Source organism: Cyrtonyx montezumae, unplaced genomic scaffold (assembly GCF_038088225.1).
Source record: "Cyrtonyx montezumae isolate F1298 unplaced genomic scaffold, pur_monq_1.0 scaffold_20, whole genome shotgun sequence".
Lineage (NCBI taxonomy): Eukaryota > Metazoa > Chordata > Aves > Galliformes > Odontophoridae > Cyrtonyx > Cyrtonyx montezumae.
This window is the reverse complement of record NW_027071937.1, coordinates 3,413,795-3,431,561: the sequence shown is the minus strand read 5'-3', so window position 1 is coordinate 3,431,561 and position 17,767 is coordinate 3,413,795. Positions and strand designations below refer to the sequence as shown.

General features: G+C 46.2%; 2 protein-coding genes across 2 annotated transcripts; one reads left to right on the top strand and one right to left on the bottom strand.

The window, feature by feature from the left end:
* Positions 1 to 785: 785 nt before the first annotated feature.
* SURF2 (surfeit 2) lies at positions 786 to 3,574 on the top strand. The gene is made up of 6 exons (XM_065737495.1): positions 786 to 909; positions 1,033 to 1,187; positions 1,360 to 1,463; positions 1,855 to 2,064; positions 2,562 to 2,734; positions 3,477 to 3,574. The coding sequence occupies exons 1-6, from the start codon at positions 823 to 825 to the stop codon at positions 3,558 to 3,560; spliced, it is 813 nt and encodes a 270-aa protein (XP_065593567.1). The 5' UTR covers positions 786 to 822; the 3' UTR covers positions 3,561 to 3,574.
* A 2,830-nt stretch (positions 3,575 to 6,404) lies between these two features.
* On the bottom strand, positions 6,405 to 17,014 carry SURF4 (surfeit 4). The gene is made up of 6 exons (XM_065737389.1): positions 16,861 to 17,014; positions 10,024 to 10,210; positions 8,850 to 8,926; positions 8,222 to 8,265; positions 7,107 to 7,293; positions 6,405 to 6,776 (listed from the first exon to the last, which is right to left on the bottom strand). The coding sequence occupies exons 1-6, from the start codon at positions 16,906 to 16,908 to the stop codon at positions 6,510 to 6,512; spliced, it is 810 nt and encodes a 269-aa protein (XP_065593461.1). The 5' UTR covers positions 16,909 to 17,014; the 3' UTR covers positions 6,405 to 6,509.
* Positions 17,015 to 17,767: the final 753 nt, after the last annotated feature.

The window sequence follows — 17,767 nt, the reverse complement described above, 5'->3', positions numbered from 1 at the left end:
CACGGGGGAAAGCAGAGAGGCAAAACATCAGCAAATCTTTACCCTGCCCGTGGTATGAGCTATATCAAACAGCCAAAGATGGAAACCCTGCCAGCCCCGAGGCGCTCATCTCTGGAAGCAAAGGGAACAAGTGCTGATTTCTATCAGTACCTGCCACGTGCCGAGGCAGAAGGCGGTCAGGGGCACGAGGAGGAGGCCCCACTTCAGCCAGATGTCCTCTCCAGGCGCACCGGCGGCTGCCGTGTTGCTGCGTGCCCTGCAGAGCCCCGGGTGAGCACCTGCAGAGAACCACAGTGAGGAAGGGGACGCGTCCAGGAGGAGAGCTGCTGAATTCCCGAGGAAACGTCCCCTCGGTGTAAGGCCGGAGCTCAGGGCCCCGCGCAGAGCTCTGCTTACCTCTCCTCCGCTGGCACAGAGAGGAACCCGCTTTTGTTTGGGGATATCCAAAAATCGTTCTTCTGAGCAAGCAATGTGATATCTAAGGGGACAAGAAACATCCTCTGCAACCCCGTAACGCTGTTCCATCTACATGGCGTCGCTCATCCCGCAGCGCATTTGACCCTTTGCTTTTAAACAAGCGCCTTCCCTTCTCTCTTCCTCGGGGGTACCCCCCGCACCCCCACAGCCCCCCCATAGCCCCCAGGCCCGGCCCGCCGCCCTCACCCGCGCCCTCCGCTCCCGCAGCAGCAGCAGCGCTCCCCAGGCCGCCATGGGGTCCGCCCAGACCGCCGCTCTAGCTCCTCGTCTCTATGGTACCGGAAGTGAGGCGGCTCCCGTCCGGCGGCGCCTCTCTATGGTGTGCCGGGGCTTTGCGGCGTGGCCATGGCCGAGGCGGTGGTGGAGGTGCCCGAGGAGGTGCGGCTCTTCCTGCGGCAGCACCCGCTGCTCAGCCTCGCGGAGTCGGGCAAGGTGGGCCGGAGCAGCGTGCGGAGGGAGCTGCGGGGCCGCGGCTTCTCCCGCTGTGTGCATCGCGGGGGGTTGGGGGTTGGCTCCCCTCCCTTGGGTCGTCTGAGCACGAGTCCCCGTTCTCAGGTGCGGTGCCGGCTGACCGGCCACGAGCTGCCGTGCCGACTGCCGGAGCTGCGGGCTTACACCGACGGCAAGAAGTACCGGCGGCTGATAAAGACATCCAGAGAGTTCGACTACGGCGCTTTCGAGCCCCACATAGTGCCCAGCACAAAGAACCTGTAGGTATTGCAGTGTGTTCAGCAGTGGCTGAGCTTTAGGGAGTTCTTGGGTACGCGGGAAAGGCTTTTGGAAGTGCCTGTTACATCTGAGCGCAGTAAGGGAAAGGTGGGCAGGTAGCTTGCTGAAAAACTCTGTTGGTGACCGTTTCTTTTTCATCTGTGCGTGTCTCAGACATCAGCTGTTCTGCAAGCTCACTCTCAGACACATCAACAAGCTTCCAGAGCACGTCCTGCGTCACGCCCAAGGGAAACGCTATCAGAAGGCGCTGAGAGCATGTAAGTTGGGTGGCTGCACCTTCTGAACAGCTGCTTTTTTCCCCTGGGCTCCTGAAGATCCTGTAGCTGTACGTGAAGGGAATGGATAAGTTTTCTCTACTTGACAGCAGTTCACTGCAGTCGCTGCGTGTGCACCTCAGCTGGGAAGATCCCGAGTGCAGGGAGCAGCTGGCTTCTTTAGCACGTAGAATGGTCTTAGGAGTGGTACAAAAGGTTCCTCAGAATGGGGGTTAACACGTTCAACAGAGTATCTGTGTTGCCATCTTTCACGGTCTGTAGTGTCACGTAGAATATGTGAACGTGTATTGGAGCTCGATGTACTTCTGGAATTAAACGGGACTCGGGGGTTGGGAGGCTTTGCTGAGTGCTGCTCAATCCCCTGCACTGTTAGATGAGAAGTGCCAGAAGGACGGGGTGGAGTTTGTCCCTGCCTGCCTGCAGCAGAAGAAGCAGCGGAGACAGCGCACTGATGACCAAAGGAACGGGAGCAGGCAGCCTTACAGAACAGAATTCTGGCAGCCAAAGTCCCCCAGGACAGATGAGGATGAGGAGGATGAGGATGGAGAGGAGACAGATGACAGCATGAGCGATCTGTACCCACGTGAGTAACAGCACTGCTGTCGTGTTTGTCGTGCAGGGTTTGTCTGCTCATTCTCGCCCGGTGTCTTTGTACTGCTGCTGTCTGCAGTGACCTCCATCCAGTTTGAGGATGTCACAGTCATAGCAGAGCTGGATCCCACGAGGTGTGAGGGGAGGGATACGGGATCTGCTGGGCTTTGCTTTAGGTGTCGCTGTTTTCCTTATTGCTCAGTAAGTCCTCCAGCCTGACAGGAGCTGTAAGGCTGTTCCTCTCACGTCTGGAAAATGCTGCCTTGCTGTAGGAGGGCAGAGCTGGTTCCCAGAGCTGGGCCAGAGAGAGCACCAGGTGTTTTTCTGTTAAAACTTCAGTGTTTGTTACTGAGTGTTTCAGTAGTGATGTATATGATGGGCTGATCCTTGGAGGCTGGAGCCAGCTTAGACGAGCAGAAAATAAGGTCAGGGGTAGGCAGAGCCTGTGTGCACGAAGAACTGATCCTGAGCTAAATCTTTCTATTTTAGCTGAACTCTTCCCAGAAAAAAGCCCAGCAGCTCCACAGAACACAGAGAGCAACGATGGTTTTGCAACAGACAGCGAGGACGATGGGGCCAAGCTGAGTAGGGAGAACGGTGACGTGAATGGAGAGGATGGCGGAAGAACAGATGTCAGCAGAGCAGCTGGCAAGAGGGGAAAGGTGGGAGTCACTGCTGTGCGTAGCAGATGGGGAGCGTGAACAGCCATCATCCTATCTCTGGTTGTCTGATCTGTTCCTGTCTGAGAATCAGCAGAAGGTGTAAATCTATTTGGGAGAATGCTTTCCCCTTGTGCCAGCCACTGACTTGCGTGCTGAGGTGTGAATTACTAGCAGTAAATGTGTATCCTGTCTGCTCCAAGTAGGGATCTTACTGCCTGTATAAACATCCCTCACTGAATCCTGCTGCACCATCCTAACTGAGACCGTGGGTTCTGTCCTTCCATGCACACAAGCAGAATGCTTCCAAAGTCGTGCAGTCCTCCTGCACCTTTTTCTGCCTCCTGAGGAGCTGGCCAGGTCCTGCCTTGGGGTGTACTTCCAGGAGGGCATGCCCTCATCCATCTCAGTTTGGGAAGCAGTCACATTATGAAGGTGAACAAACTCTCTCGGGACACTGTGAGGGAGGGGCTGGAGCTTTTCTGTCAAGTTGGAAAATTAAGGCTGCATGAAGCTCAGGTTCATTTCCATGGGGAGATGCTCACTGTTGCATCTCTGACAGGCACAGAGTTTCAGTAGATGCAGACTTGCAGGATAAAGCAAGAATACACCGTGGTATGGCCTGTGCTTGTTCTGTCTCTGGGTACAGGAGGCCACTCTTGATTTCTCTCTAAGCAGTCTGGGGCAGGGCTGGGTTTAGTTTCTGTAAAAAAACCAAACTGATGGACTTCTTTTCTCTCTACAGAAACAGTCAGGCCCTTCAAAGAAAAAATTCAAGAGCTGTCATCAAAAACGCAACAACTTCAAGAAAACAACCAGTGGTAAATAAATGTTCACGATGAAGTGTTGATGCAGCTTGAAGCCTCCTGGGCATCAGTTCACTTTGGTCTCGTGCACCACGTGGTTCACCTGTGCACCCCGCTGCCCATTCCAGCCAAAAGTTACAGCAGGGAGAAACAGTGAGGGGCAATTCGATTGTATTTTAGCTCTATCCATCCAGGCACTACGAGCAAAACAAGAATGACTACTACAGTAGTGTAAAGGCAAACCCACTGCTTGGGGCTCAGTATGAAGAGAGAGCTTTTGTTTGGTGGGAGCAAAAGCACACAAGCATTTGCAGGTAGATCGTTTGAGTGCCACCAGCCATACTCTTCGAGTGGATACAAAGATGCCATTTGTTTTTATTTTGATTGTTTCAAAAATCAAAACATTTTCAAACACAACTAAGGTACAAAATACAGCATAAAATGAGAATTTATACTTATTTTTCCCACATAGAAAGCAAAAATATATTCAGAATGAATTCCAGAACGCTTTGCAGAGCCAATTGATGGCTGACATCCTGATTCTCAGCCACTGGGGGAGGTCACTGTATCTTGGGGAGATGGGTGAATACAGCAGTGTATGTGAGATACCAGAATCTTCTGTACCAGGACTCACAGCTAGGAGTCCACATATTGTGCTGCCTAGAAATACCTTGTAATGCCCTCCACCTATCTGTGCCTCTTCAGTACTAAAATACTTCTGCTGCAAGAGGCAGTAACAGTTCCCTTTTCTGGGGTCCTTTGTTGGAAGTCGGACTCTTCATTTTCACAGAGGAAACTGGTCAGTATTTCAGACTAGTCCATCAGCCAGCTCCTTAGTTAGACAGGACACAAAGAACAAGCTGAGGAAGCTAAGGGCTACCTACAGAAATTGTTTCTACCATTCAATTTATAAATACTATGAACATCAACAGCAGTTGAGATATCTGAGAATGGCTGCCTTGATGTAGTCTAACAGTTATAGGACCTGCAGTGAAACTGAGCAAAGAACATCCTGTGCTGCACATCAGGAATTGAAAGGACCAGTTTGGTTTGCTATAGAGTCAGGCACAATTAACACTTGAGGTAAAAACCTCTCCTGCAAAACCTATTTAGAAGGAAGCCCTCTAAGTGACTTGAACTTCAATCTTGCTTCCTCTCATCTACCCCCACGTATTCATCTTTTTTCACTCCCTTCAACAGTAGCACATCCTGCTGTTGTATGGGATGCTTTTCCCTTAGGATGAATCACTGGTTTAACACTTAGCAGCACTCTTCTATTTGCCATCTCTATTTAGCTGAGTTTTCTCACCTAATAAGTAACCATTCAGGAGAACTGTCCAAGCCAGTATCCTTACCAGGTAACCCAGGTTAGTACCTTGTCCCAGGTAGTTCCTGCTGGATATGATTCAGCTGGATTGCTCCTCAACAAATAGAGCAGCTTTCTCAAGGGAGACAACAAGAAATCAAGGTAACATTAGCAAGGTCGTAGGGCTCATGCTCTCTAAAAATCTAGAATGCTTTCATGATCTAGTGAAACGGGTTTATCTACCAGCAGAGGACCAAATGCCTCCTCCAAGCAGCATTCACTAAGCACATTCATGGCACAGAGGTAAAAACAGAGCCTTGCTCAATCCTCGCTTTTAAGCTGAGGAGCTCCTTCCTCTGAACATTAAAGTTACACTCCTGGCTGCTTACTCACCGTGCAGGCTTTGCACTTGCATTCTTCAACTATAACTGCCTGTAATACACAGTTGAGAACTGAGACTATGGCAGCACACAGCTGACTTCCATGCTTGTTCCCTATGCATCTCAAGGGTCACCTGAGATGTCAGGGAGAAGAGTTAGACTTGGAGCTCAGCACTCCAGCTCTTCCACTGTTCAGTCAGCTGAGCCTTTTGCAGCTGAGACTGACAGAAGTGAATTAAAAAAGCAAGAAGACTATAGCAATTAGAAGATGGACTGCTCTCATCTTGCATGTATTGTGTGCAGGGGAAAGGGGAGTTTCTGTGGTTCTGGATAAATACTTTCACCAGTAACCTGCAATTCAGATATGAATTTGGAGCATACGTGGATGGAAGGTGGATGGAAACTGGTCAGTAGCAGAAAGGAGCTTTTCTTACAGAACGTGCAGTGTGACTCGGCCCGCTTTCTTGGGAAGCCAGGAGGGGCAACTCTGGGGAAAGAGTGTTGAGTAAAAAGTTCTTTTGGCACAGAATTTTACCAGCATCTAACATTCTGTCTCTTCAGGAGTACCTTGCCCCTTCCCTCTTAAAAATGTGGTAAGCAAGAAGGAATATCACCCCTCAAGAACAGAACTGTAACTTGTTAGAGAACTGTCTCCCTTTTCTTACCTAGAGGAGGTAACAGTTACTTTCAGGTTTTCTTTTTGCCTTCTATTTGGGTGCAGGACAGACCTCCTTCTTGCTAATAGGAAAATAATAATGGATTTACAGGCCCTCTGAATAGCAAAATAACCATGAGTTCTTTTGATGCTGCTTTCCACCTTGATAAGCAATGCTATAACCAGTGGAACTCCTTATACACAAGACAGATCTGATGAGGGTGAAAAAGGGGATCCACTTTTAAGTTATAGCTAAAACCCAACTTCACACTGAATGACACAGCTGTACTTGCTCACAGTACTCCAAATTTTAAAACAATGCTGACATTAAAGAGAGCAACCATTCTACTGCAACTCACTGAAGCACCAGCAAAATGCAGCTTTGCTGGGTTAGTTCCAAATCTAGAAAGTTAGAATGATAATTAGAATGATAAGCCTAGGCAACATTTCTTGAAGAAATGGGATTTTATCTATTATATTACTGGTGCCACTGTAAATCAAATTCAAAACATCTGTGCCTTTAATAAGAAGGGGGGCATGTATGTGTAAAATGCTGGCAGTTTTTGTTGAATCCATACAGAAACAGTTCTGATCTTTATTTGTTATGTCCCAAGAAGTGTTGCTACTCCTGTTACCACTCTTTCTTCTTCTCATCCATGGAGACTCCACCAGGACCCAGTGCAACCACGAGGAGGAGCCCTCCAATTACAGACATGGTCTGGAAGAAATCATACTTGAGGAAGTCGTGCATGGGCTTGTAGGCTGGGATGGTCCAGAAGGCATTGAAGTAGATATTGATGCCAAACAGCCAGATGACTAGAGTCAAGGCAGCCAGCTTTGTCTTGAAGCCAATTGCCACCAAGATAATCAGGGCTGTGCCCACAATGTTTTGCAGAATCTGCAAGGAGGGGAGGTTAGAAAAGAAAGAAGTCAAAACCCAAAAAGCAAACACTCTCACCAACAAACCAAGTAAGATGTTGTGTCTCTTAAATGGAAACACGGACATCACAACAGAGCACGGATAAGCACTTCATCAGAGCAAAGTGTCTTAGTACAGATAATCTAGTGACATGTTTTTTCTTAATGTTAATTAAAAAAAAAGACTTTAATGAGAAGCAATGAGTAAGACCTACTGCCAATCTGGGAGGTAGTATTATATTCCAGTTTATTCCAGTTCCTTAACTCGTGCTTTTTATTTATTTATTTTTTTAAAACTCATGATACTTACATAAAAGAAGTTCATATCAAAATGCAGAAGCGTCATGAACATGAGGACCAGCAGCACACGGCCCCCAAGCTGCATGTACTGCTTGGGAGAGCTTTCCCTCATAGTAGGGACACCAGCAAACATGCTCTTCCCCTCTGAGCGTGACTCAGCCAAAAGCAGCAGCAAGCCTCCCCCCAGGGCAAGGTTCCTACAGAAAGAAACAAGTGGAAAATAAAAGCTTTCTCTTTTAAACAAAACCAAACCAGCTAGACTTACAGATAAATACAAACTATAAAGGCTTATCTGACAATTTTACCTGTAAGAATCTGAATATTAGTGAGAAGTGATTTACTCTGTACCCTGCACTGTGTGCCTGCATTAAAATTTGCAGCTGAAACAGCAGCTTTGTACTCAGTGCTGGTTTACACGATCCTGCATGGACACACACAGCCTGCTAGAGAAGTCAGGCACAGTCACTTTGCATTTGTTATTCCGTAACTCTGGTTTAACTATATATACCTACGTGGTTCAGAGGTTGCTTTGAAAAAACAGAACAGCATTACTGCTAGGAGAAGTTACACATTTACAGGGTTGTAGTAAGCCCAAGAGCACAGACCTTGTGCTGCTGCCCCCATCCTACCCCCAGGGGAGAGGGGTGGAAAGGTAACAGCCACCACTCCATATTTTTTAAGGAAGATAATAACCAAGAAACTTATCCTCTACTTACAGAAGGTGATAGAGACTTAAAATCCCAGAAACAAATCTACTACCTAAACATTTCAGTTTTCTCAAAAAACACCTTCGGTCCTCCACACAAGCACAGTTGCTATTTTAACCATTTAGGAAATAGCAGCTCACTGATCCAATCCAGATCCTGAACTCTCAGCAAGGATGTCACAGAAGTAATTAGATCTTAGCAAGTTAGGATTGCTCTCTTCCTTCTGCAGTATTGAACCTGCTGTATAGTTTAAACAAATACTGTATGTATATTAAGTGCTGGGATAATTAATACAAGCAGAACACCTGTAAAATCTTCCCAGCAAATACTCTGTACAAAGATAATTTCCTTGTCACAGAATGGAAGCAACAGAAAAAAGCTTTTGTTGTGTTTTGATTAAAAACTGAAGTCGTCATACCTCATCAAGAACTTCAGGTCCCATAGAATGCTGTATGCAATAGTCTAGGCAAAGAATAAAATAAGTTGAAGACACCACATACACTGTACTGAAGTTCTGCATCTTTGTCATATTCTCAAACCTGTACTATCCATAGCAAAAGTCAATTACAAGGATGTTATACTAAAGGAAACAAGCTAAATTACACCACCATGGTCCTGGGGGTCAGTGTATAACAGAGAACTGAAGGCAGAACTTAACTTGCCCGTCAGCCCCCCCAAAAAAATCTGTTTTAGACAAAAAAGATTCTACTTAAGACTCTTTGTCGTGGTGCACAGCCCTTCAGAATAACTGCAAGATCCATATTTGGATATTACTGATGTACAGTAAATTGCAAGTCACTTCTGCTAAATTGGTCAAGGTCAAGAATTGAATCAATGTCTCCAGCTGACTAATTACAATTACATCCAAGGATCTGTTGGGCACATCAGAAGAACAGAAACAGCAAAATAGTTCAATGTCACTGAGGACTGGCATTAGGCCAGGGTGGAGACAAATTCTGGGTATTTAAATATGCTGGTCATACTGCAGAGAAGAGAGAAGACTTGAAAGCTATGGTTTAGAAGGTCTGAAGACTCAAGCCTCCTACCTGTAATGCTATAATTCCAAACAGTCCAAAGCAGGCATATTGCACAAAGTTCCTACTCAGCACCAGGATACAGCCGCCTGAGTTGGGGAAATTGAACACAGTTACACTTCTGGCTTGCACAGGAAAAGATGCTGCAGGAATGCTGACTTGTTTTGAACTGAGCAGAATCAGATTTCTGTCAGCTGTGCCAAAGAGAGTCAGCTAGGATTAATGGCACACTGACACAAATCAGTTTCAGAACCAGTGTTTTTGAACAGATTTTAAAACGTTATAATTCCAGAAGTATCTTTTTATTTCACAAAGAGTAAGCATATGCTGAATGCAGCCCACACTGTACAGCACTCTGGAGCAGCTGTCAGTATTACAGCACAAAAAGAAGTTGCAGAGAAACTCAATCACAGGGTGATATTTTGCTTTGTCCATTCCTTTTTATTATTTTATTAATGATAGCTGTTAGGGCAAACATGCTGTACTCTTTTGCCTTGAAAGCTTTTAGTTCTTTCCTCAGGTGTTCCAGCAAAACGTACTGACAGCCCTTACCACTTTGACACAAGATCTATTAACTATATTAAATTAAACTGGAAATAGAAGGACAAAAAGCTAAACCTGGGCACAAAAAGTGAAATTGTCAGAGCAATCAAGGACAACAGATGAGGAACATGCAAACAGAAGATCTTATTCCTCTCAATTTTTGGACACCAACTTCACTTAAGAAATATCCAGATGTTCTGGGCTTTGAGTATCTCTGATATAATACTCTCTTGTGGCTGAGGTATACCAACTGCACTGAGATTATTCTCCATAAAAAAAGAAAAATAAAAAGCAGACTGTGAAAGTCTTACCACTGCCCTGTCTAAGAAAATATGATTCTTTAACTTAGAGAACTCAAGAGTTGAGGGTGTGTTTACAGATGGATGTACAGAATTGAAAATAGATTGACTCAGAGGTAACAGGTCACAGGAAATTCTTGCAGTTGGTTTCCAGGAAAACCTGAAGCAGGTCTGTTCTTTTTACTCAGTCTGTGGAGCACTATCAATCCTAAGCTATCAATGGCTGTTAAGAAATCAGTGAGGTGTCCCGTGCTTACATGATTCACAGTGCTTGCATGAGCCAGGGGGTGGCAGACACACTGGAGTGCTCTGGCATCCACCTGAACAGCTTTAGAGCCACTTACTCAGCTGTCCGAAGAGATTTATGATCACAAAGATGGAGGCTAGGAAATAGCCACAGTTCCACGTTCCATCAATGTAATCCCTCTGTTCACTCCACTGGAACCACATGCGGATGCCATCCTCCAGGAAGGTGCTGATCAGGCACAGGCGGGCCACGTGGGGGAGGTACTGCTTCGTCACCCTCAGGAACTGCGGGCAGACAGCACAGTTAGCAGGGGAGGGAAGGGACAGGCAGGGTGATGCACAACGTATAAGAGATCCACACTCTGCAGACTGAGGTCAGTGGTTCTCATGCACACGCCATCATCAGCATCTAGAGGGAAAGACAGACTTGGCACTAGGATGAAATTCTCCTTCATTCTGGTCTAAGAACATTTGGGAGAGGTGGGGGGAAACCAATTTTCATGCTCTGCCTGAAGAGCATTTTGGCCAAGGATTGGGTAAAGCAGAATCCTGCAGCACCTGTGTAACGAGAACTGTGTCTTGAAGGAGCTCTTACTAGAGGAAGGCTGACCTTGGTTTTAGTTTGTCTCAGTTTCATGTTACAGCTCAACTGATCCATCAGATAGCCAGGAGCTGAAAGGGCAATCCTACTCCCACCCACACGCTCAGGCACTCAACACCCTATAACAAACCGATTCAGAGAGTGAGGTTGACAGAGGACTAACTGCAGAAAGATTAAAAAAACACCAATAAGCTTTCTGCCATCCTGGTTCCCTCTAGCAGCTCATAAAATCACCATTGAAAACCACGTGTCTGTCTGGAACCTCACACATGATTCGGTGTAGCAAAAAAACCTGAAATTGTATTCACAAGAATTAAGGCTCAGCATCTGTTGGATAATACAAGTTGTATCTGGTTCTTTAACTGCAAACTAATGGGTTTGTTTGCTCTGCAGTTACAGTGATTCTGACACACACAGCATTGCCAGGCAGTGTCCAGACTGTCACAGGCTGCAGCACTGAGAGATGCACAGCAAAACATCAACAAGTGCTCAACTCCATCACACAGCTTCCTGAAGGGACTTGCTAATTACTTAACGGAGACTTCCCCAGGCATCATCACTCTGAATGCAAGTCAGCACCCAGCTGCCCACTGCTTGGCTGCCCACTGCATGGCTTAGCCAGATCACTAGAAAGACATGTGGAGCGAGTGTGAGCTGCTGCTCAGGCAAGAGCAGTCCAGTAAGCAACAAATGTAAATGAAACTAAAACTAACTTTACAAGATCAACCAGCAGGCTTCTACTTTCACATAAAGCAGCTTGGGCAGGTTGTCACTTGTGAAAGTCAATGCCCATGTTACAAGCCTTCATGCAGGACTGCCAGACTTAGGAGAATTAGGAGGAGCCTATTTTATTCACTCCACTTTCCACAAAGTTTGATGTGCTGTAGAGCACATGAAGCATGCAAAGGGCATGGGGAAAGCCACACGGGCATAGGTGTTTGCCAGACAGCACTGAACTTTATAACAAAGAGGACAGAGACTGCAGACCAACCTTTTCTCTCCTAATTCAGTACTTTGGGTTAAAAAGTACAGCTATTAACAAATATTCTGCTCAGAAATCAACCTGTGGCTCCAGAAGCTTTCAGTAAACATGGAAGTGAACAGAAGAGACACTGAAGTCATTTCTGAAAGTTGTTACTTGTCACACTAATTAGTAACTATTAAAGGCCATGTCAAATTCTATGGAAATTAAAGCTTTGCTTACTCTGTAACTGAATATTATCAAGAGAGAAAAAAAAAACAAACCACTCTAGCAAACATGCTTAACAGTTAATATCAGAACAAACTACACTAGTTGTACTGTATGCATCCAGAGTCTAAGGGTCGAGATTGGAGTCAATTAAGTGCACATTAAGTGCAGATGTACTCTGACTTGGGGCCGCTACCTCAGCCTTGTTAAAGCCATGGTAAGAGTTGGATGAATGAGTCAGAAGAAAAAGTTTGTGATCTTCGTCACTGAAGGAAAAACATCTTGGACTACAGCTTTCTCCTCTCTCTTATTTCACTGTGTGAAATGAGCCTGAGGTGAAGAACACTATGGATGAAGTTATTTTCGAATGAGTACAGAAATCAGAAGTAAAAAAATAAGGTAATAGTCTTTTCTGTCAAGCTGCAAAAAAGGTAACCTTGTTCTAGAGGGGTGAAGCATAAGAAGGAAATGCAAGAGGACAGGGGCTGAGCACCTGTACAAAAAGGAGAAGGGAAAGCAGACAAAGCACTGCTGTGGAAAACGTGAAAAAAGAAGCAAGTACTACAGAGGATATCCACTGCCAGGCCTCATCTCGGTGGCTTTTGAAGTGGGTCACGTAAGTTTATCTCAACTTCCTTTTCCTGAAAGAGCTGCCAGCAGTACAGGGGAAAGAGCCAAAAAGACATTTAGCGTTTACCTGTTCTCCTGCCATGTAATGAGAATTTAACACTATCCATTAAATGCAAGTGTGAGTGTCCAATCAGCCGAAGACAAGTCAGAGCAACTGAGGCCTAAGGCAGCTGCAGTGCTAAGCAACCTTATCACGACGTGCACCATCCCTGGACATGTCATGGGGCTGCATTTATTTAGCTACACAAGTTGAAACCATTATATATAACCAGCTTAAAGCAAATTAACTTCAGAAACACTGCACGGACAAGAAAAGGAAAACAAACACCACCACCACAAGAGAAACTGACGAGCAAGATCCAGAAAGAATTCAGATAATCTTTTCTCTTATCTCAAAATTTACTGGATGCCTCGTGTGACAGTTACATGATAACAAAAAGAGAACATAAGTAACATAGGCAAGGACAGAGTAATTTAAAGAAACAGGACACAATGTAAGATAACTAATACCATGAGAGATCTAATTTTGTCCATACACATCATTAGCAGCACGTAGTTGAACACACTGCATTTTAAGCCCACTTCCTATGCTTATGTATGATTCACACAGGTAAAAAGCAGCATGAAGCTTCACAGCTGCAGCTGATAAATGTAGCCAGGTAAGACACAGATCTCAAAACACATGCCACTACACACAGTACACCTAAGCAAAAACAAAGTGCTGAGATGGACAGAGGTGACAGCTCTAAAGTCACGACGTGCAGTTATCAAATGGCTTACTCTGCTCTGGACTTTGCATCAATTGTTCTTAGCACATGCTGCCTTCTTGCAGGAGTGGAAGCAACAAGGGAAAAGATAATGAAATACCAAAGTAAAACTGTCTGACAGGAGAACAGCTGGCTCTGTGATGGCAGCCAAGCCATTAGCATAGAGCAGAGGGGCTGTGTGTTGCTACTTCCCCCTGTAATGGGATTAGGAAGGCAAATAGATTTAAATGCTCCTCTTAATTTGACATGCAAAGAGGCACAAGATTATCCAGGGATACCAATATCCAATCTCTGTTCGAAACTTCTTTTTTCCAAAAGGAGGCTTGAAAGATTCAAACCTATGAGAGGAATATGCTCAAAGAGATGAAACAGAGGGATCTTTTTTTGTCTCCTACGCTTTCTGAAATAGGACCCACCTCCAATAGTCTCAAACCTGCAAGCATCCTACCCCATGTTGATATATTGCACACCATAGCACAGTCACAGACAGTGAGAGCAGTATGCAGCCCAAACTTCACTGTCCCCTAAGTGCATTCCAAAAACAGGGATAAATAAACGAGCACATGCACTGGATGGTAGTGCGTGTGGCATGCAAGAATTCTCATTTTCCTTCAGATCTGTGAATGTGATTTTATCAAACTTAGCAGAAATACTTCAACAGTTAAGACTGGTCCATAGTCCTAACACAAAGACTTTTCTCATGTATGTGTGTTCATCATACATTATGATCACATCTGTTATTGCAGAGAAAACTCTTCCAGGCTTCAGAACATTACCAGGTCAGTGACACTGATAAAGGTACTTGAAGTACCTAGTCTGAGTTTGGTTAAGGGAATGCTATCATCTCAAGTGAGCAAAGGCTCTAGCAGACACCAGTGACTTTCAGGAGTAGGATGCTTACTTTCCTTTCACCAACCTGTACATATATATATATGTATATATGTATGTGCTTTTCACTTATAGAATGCTTTACACCAATTCCCTTCTCAAAGTCTATTCAATCAAATCCTTAGAATGGGATTTCTTAGTAAACCACTGCATATTGCTATCACTATTCATGAGAAGAGCCTTCCCCAGCCTGAGAGGAATACTCTGCATTTGGTTTAGAATGATAAAGAATCAGTACACTGACATGACTAAGCTAGAGCTTCCAGATTCAGTTCCTTAATATTAAAGGTCAGAGTAACAATGAAATGTTTTCTTTTCCCTTCTACTGCCTTCAGAATAGGATACAGAGTTGTTAGTATTAGCTGAATAACATGCACCAGCATTTATGTTGGAAAATTAACTAAAATCCCAGCCTGGTTTTCCCTTAGGGTCTTTTCACTGCAGTACAATGACTCAATGTCTCATTGCATTTTTGTACTTTTTTTTAATAGAATGGCAGAAATACCAGGCACCCACATTCCTAGAGATTATTACAGACATTAGAAAAGTTGCTTGAGATTTGCTCTGCCTTGTGGGGATTACAGAAGAGAGGCCTACAGTCCTCTAGCTTAAACAATCACTACAGGCACTACGTACAGCTTTTTTTTTCTTCTCAGTACGATGAGAACAGTATTTGATGACTGCTCTGACAAGCTTAACACACAGTATTTTAACAAGCATCACTACTGCACACCCACAGGCTACGGATCTGTGCTAAGCTCAACTACTGGCCAGCATTCACCATGAGTGACCTAGTCACCTTGTTGTCACCCCAGTTCTCTATTCCAGTGATTCTCCTGTGTAAGGGCTGGTACTCATTTGACCTAAACATGGAAATAAATGAACCAAGTGAAAATGAACACTTGAATTCTTTCAGCCAGTTCAGTTTGCCAATCTGGTGACAGGTAAATGCTAATGTGCGAGAAAGAAAGTGGGACATAACCTTGGGAAAAGTAGGACAGCTCTGGTCACTGACAGCTAGCTGTCCAACAAACTCAGCTGCCTTGCAAGGCTGCACCTTCAGTGCAGTAATCCACTCTATGGGATGGTTCACCTGAGGACTGAGAGCCTCTCGTTCTACCTCCTGGGACACTTCTGATGAGTATCTTCACATTTAATGTGTAGTTTTCTTAATTCAAATGGAAATCAAAGCATTTGAGAAGAATTAAGCTTTAATGTTTGAACTTTAGGAAAACAGAATTCTTGCTTTTATGACATACTCAGTACTTACTGATTAGCCATGGAAGTAGCTGTAACATTCTCCCCACAGTGCTACAGAAAGTAAGACTTGCCAGGTCTTGAATGAGAAAGCAAGGTTACCAGTGACAGTGTATTCAAGTCCTGACACATTAACTGTCCATCTTCCCTAACTCCCTCACCAAGAGAAGTTTCAACATAGTGACAGTCCAGATGTTCTGACTGTGTTTGTTTTTTTTTAAATCCAACATGAACTACATTTCCACAACATCAAGTGTTCACTTCACAATAGATACCAAAGGTTATTGTTTGGTCTCTCCACTCCCACACTGGTGTGACACTGAGTTTTAGCAACACACACAGTACTGAAATTATCTGATTGAGCAAGGAGGCAGCCATTTGGGACCAGAAACACCCAAGGAATATTTCAGTTACTTGAAAGACAGCAGTTATTTTGCAATCTGATGGGTAAGAGTACGTAAACATCCCAAATCCTGTGACTATGGGAAAGACTCATCTTTAAATAGTACGTGCCCAAACAAACAAAACCAACCATTTAAAACTCATTTCAGAAGGGAGAAAGTCACATTTTTTACTGGACAAAAGAGCTTTCACTAGTATGAAAAGTGGGGGTTAGAAACATCTAGAAATAGTCACGCAGGAATAAACAGAGGTGTTAAGGTCAGGGTGAACAGTGTAAATTTTGGCAAGTGATTTGAATGCTATATTGACAGCTTATGTACTCCTTTAGAAGGAGAGGGAGCGGGGTAAGTACAGGATGATGAAAATGATTAGGACACTCATTAAATTGGGTGCTGCCACACACCACAAGCTCTGTAATGAGTCTTCCATCCGGGGCAGGGAGGAAGTGCTGAGCAGGTCTTCCCAGGGAGCAGTGACAGCACAGCCCCGAGTGCTGCAGGCATCGCACCACTGACTGCTCAGAAGTTTAAGCCGTACCAACCGGTAGAATAAGATTTTCCCAGAGAACCTGATAGGCTATTATTAGACGCTAGATCTTATTTTCAATTACACGAATCGCTACGACAATGAAAGTCTCTCTGACAACATCACCACTCATGCATGTAATAATACTCCTTCTCTTGTGTGTAACAATAAGGGATGATCACAGAAACACAGAATCGTTGGGGTTGGAAGGGACCTCTGGAGATCACCGAGTCCAACCCCCTGCCAAAGCAGGCTCCCTACACCAGGTTTCCTATAAGCCCCTATATCACAGAAACCTGTGATAGCCTCGTTCGAAACCGAGGTAAGAAGGAGCGAAGCAACACCTGCTTGTCCACTTTCCTTCCCCCCCACCCAGCTCCGAACACCACAGGGCCACCGTCCCCTCGCAGAGACACACCCCAGCAGCCAGGGCCTCGCACACAGCAGGGACGCGGCCCCTCGCCCCCCCAGCACAGACACACCTCGGCCTCCCGCTCTCCCCCTCCAGCTCAGCATCGCGAGGCGGCCATCCCCTCATTGCCACCTCCCGCGATCCGCCCCGGCCGAGCGGGCAGGGCACACCGCGGCCTCCCCGCACCGCGAGGGCCGCTCCTTCAGCACCACCACATCGCGGCCCTCCGAGCCGCCCTCCCCCCCCCCAGCGCCGGGAACCCACCTGATCCGCGAAATCCTCAGCGGTGCTCATGAGATCGTTGTGACCCATGGCTGCGAAGAAAGGAGCGCTGCTGCGCGCCTCGGGCCCGGCCTGGCGCTGAGGGGCTGCGGCCGCAGGGAAGGAAGGAGGGAAGAGAGGAGGGGGAGCGCCGCGCTGCTGCCACGTAGGCCAGGCCTTAAAGGCGCCGCGCGGGCGGCAGCGCCACAGCACATGCGGGGCGGGCGGGGCCCGGCGGGAGGGGCGGCACCGACTCCGCGCTTGAAGGGGTCCCGGCGGCCGCTTAAAGGGTCCGGCTGCGTTTGGTTAGGGTTGTGCTTTGGGTTGTTTTTTTGGGTTTTTTTTTTTTTTTGTTTTGTTTTGTTTTGTTTTTTGTTTTCGCGCAGCTTATCTCCTCGGAGTGCTGCCCGTGATTCAGCGAGAGCTGGGCAGTAAGAAACAGGGTGAGGTTTAACAAAAGCAAATCTTGCACTTAGGGAGGAATAACGGATGAGCTGCTTTGCGGGGGGGAGCTCTGAAGAGAGGGACCTGGGTGTCCTGGTGGACGACATGAGCCGGCAGTGTGCCCTCGTGGCCGAGAGGGCCAATGGCATTCTGGGGTGCATTAAAAGGAGCGCGGCCAGCAGGTCAAGGGAGGTGATCCTCCCCCTCTGCTCTGCCCTGGTGAGGCCTCATCTGGAGGCTCAGTTCTGGGCTTCCCAGTACAAAACAGACAGGGATCTCTTGGAAAGAGTCCAGCAGAGGGCCCCAGAGATGGTGAAGGGCCTGGCAGATCTCCCCTATGAAGAAAGACAGGGTGAACTGGGTCTGTTCAGCCTTAAGAAGACTGAGAGGGGACCTGGTCCAGGTTGAGAAATATCTGAGGTGTGGGGGGGGCAAAGCGGTGAGGCCAGACTCTTTTCAGCAGTGT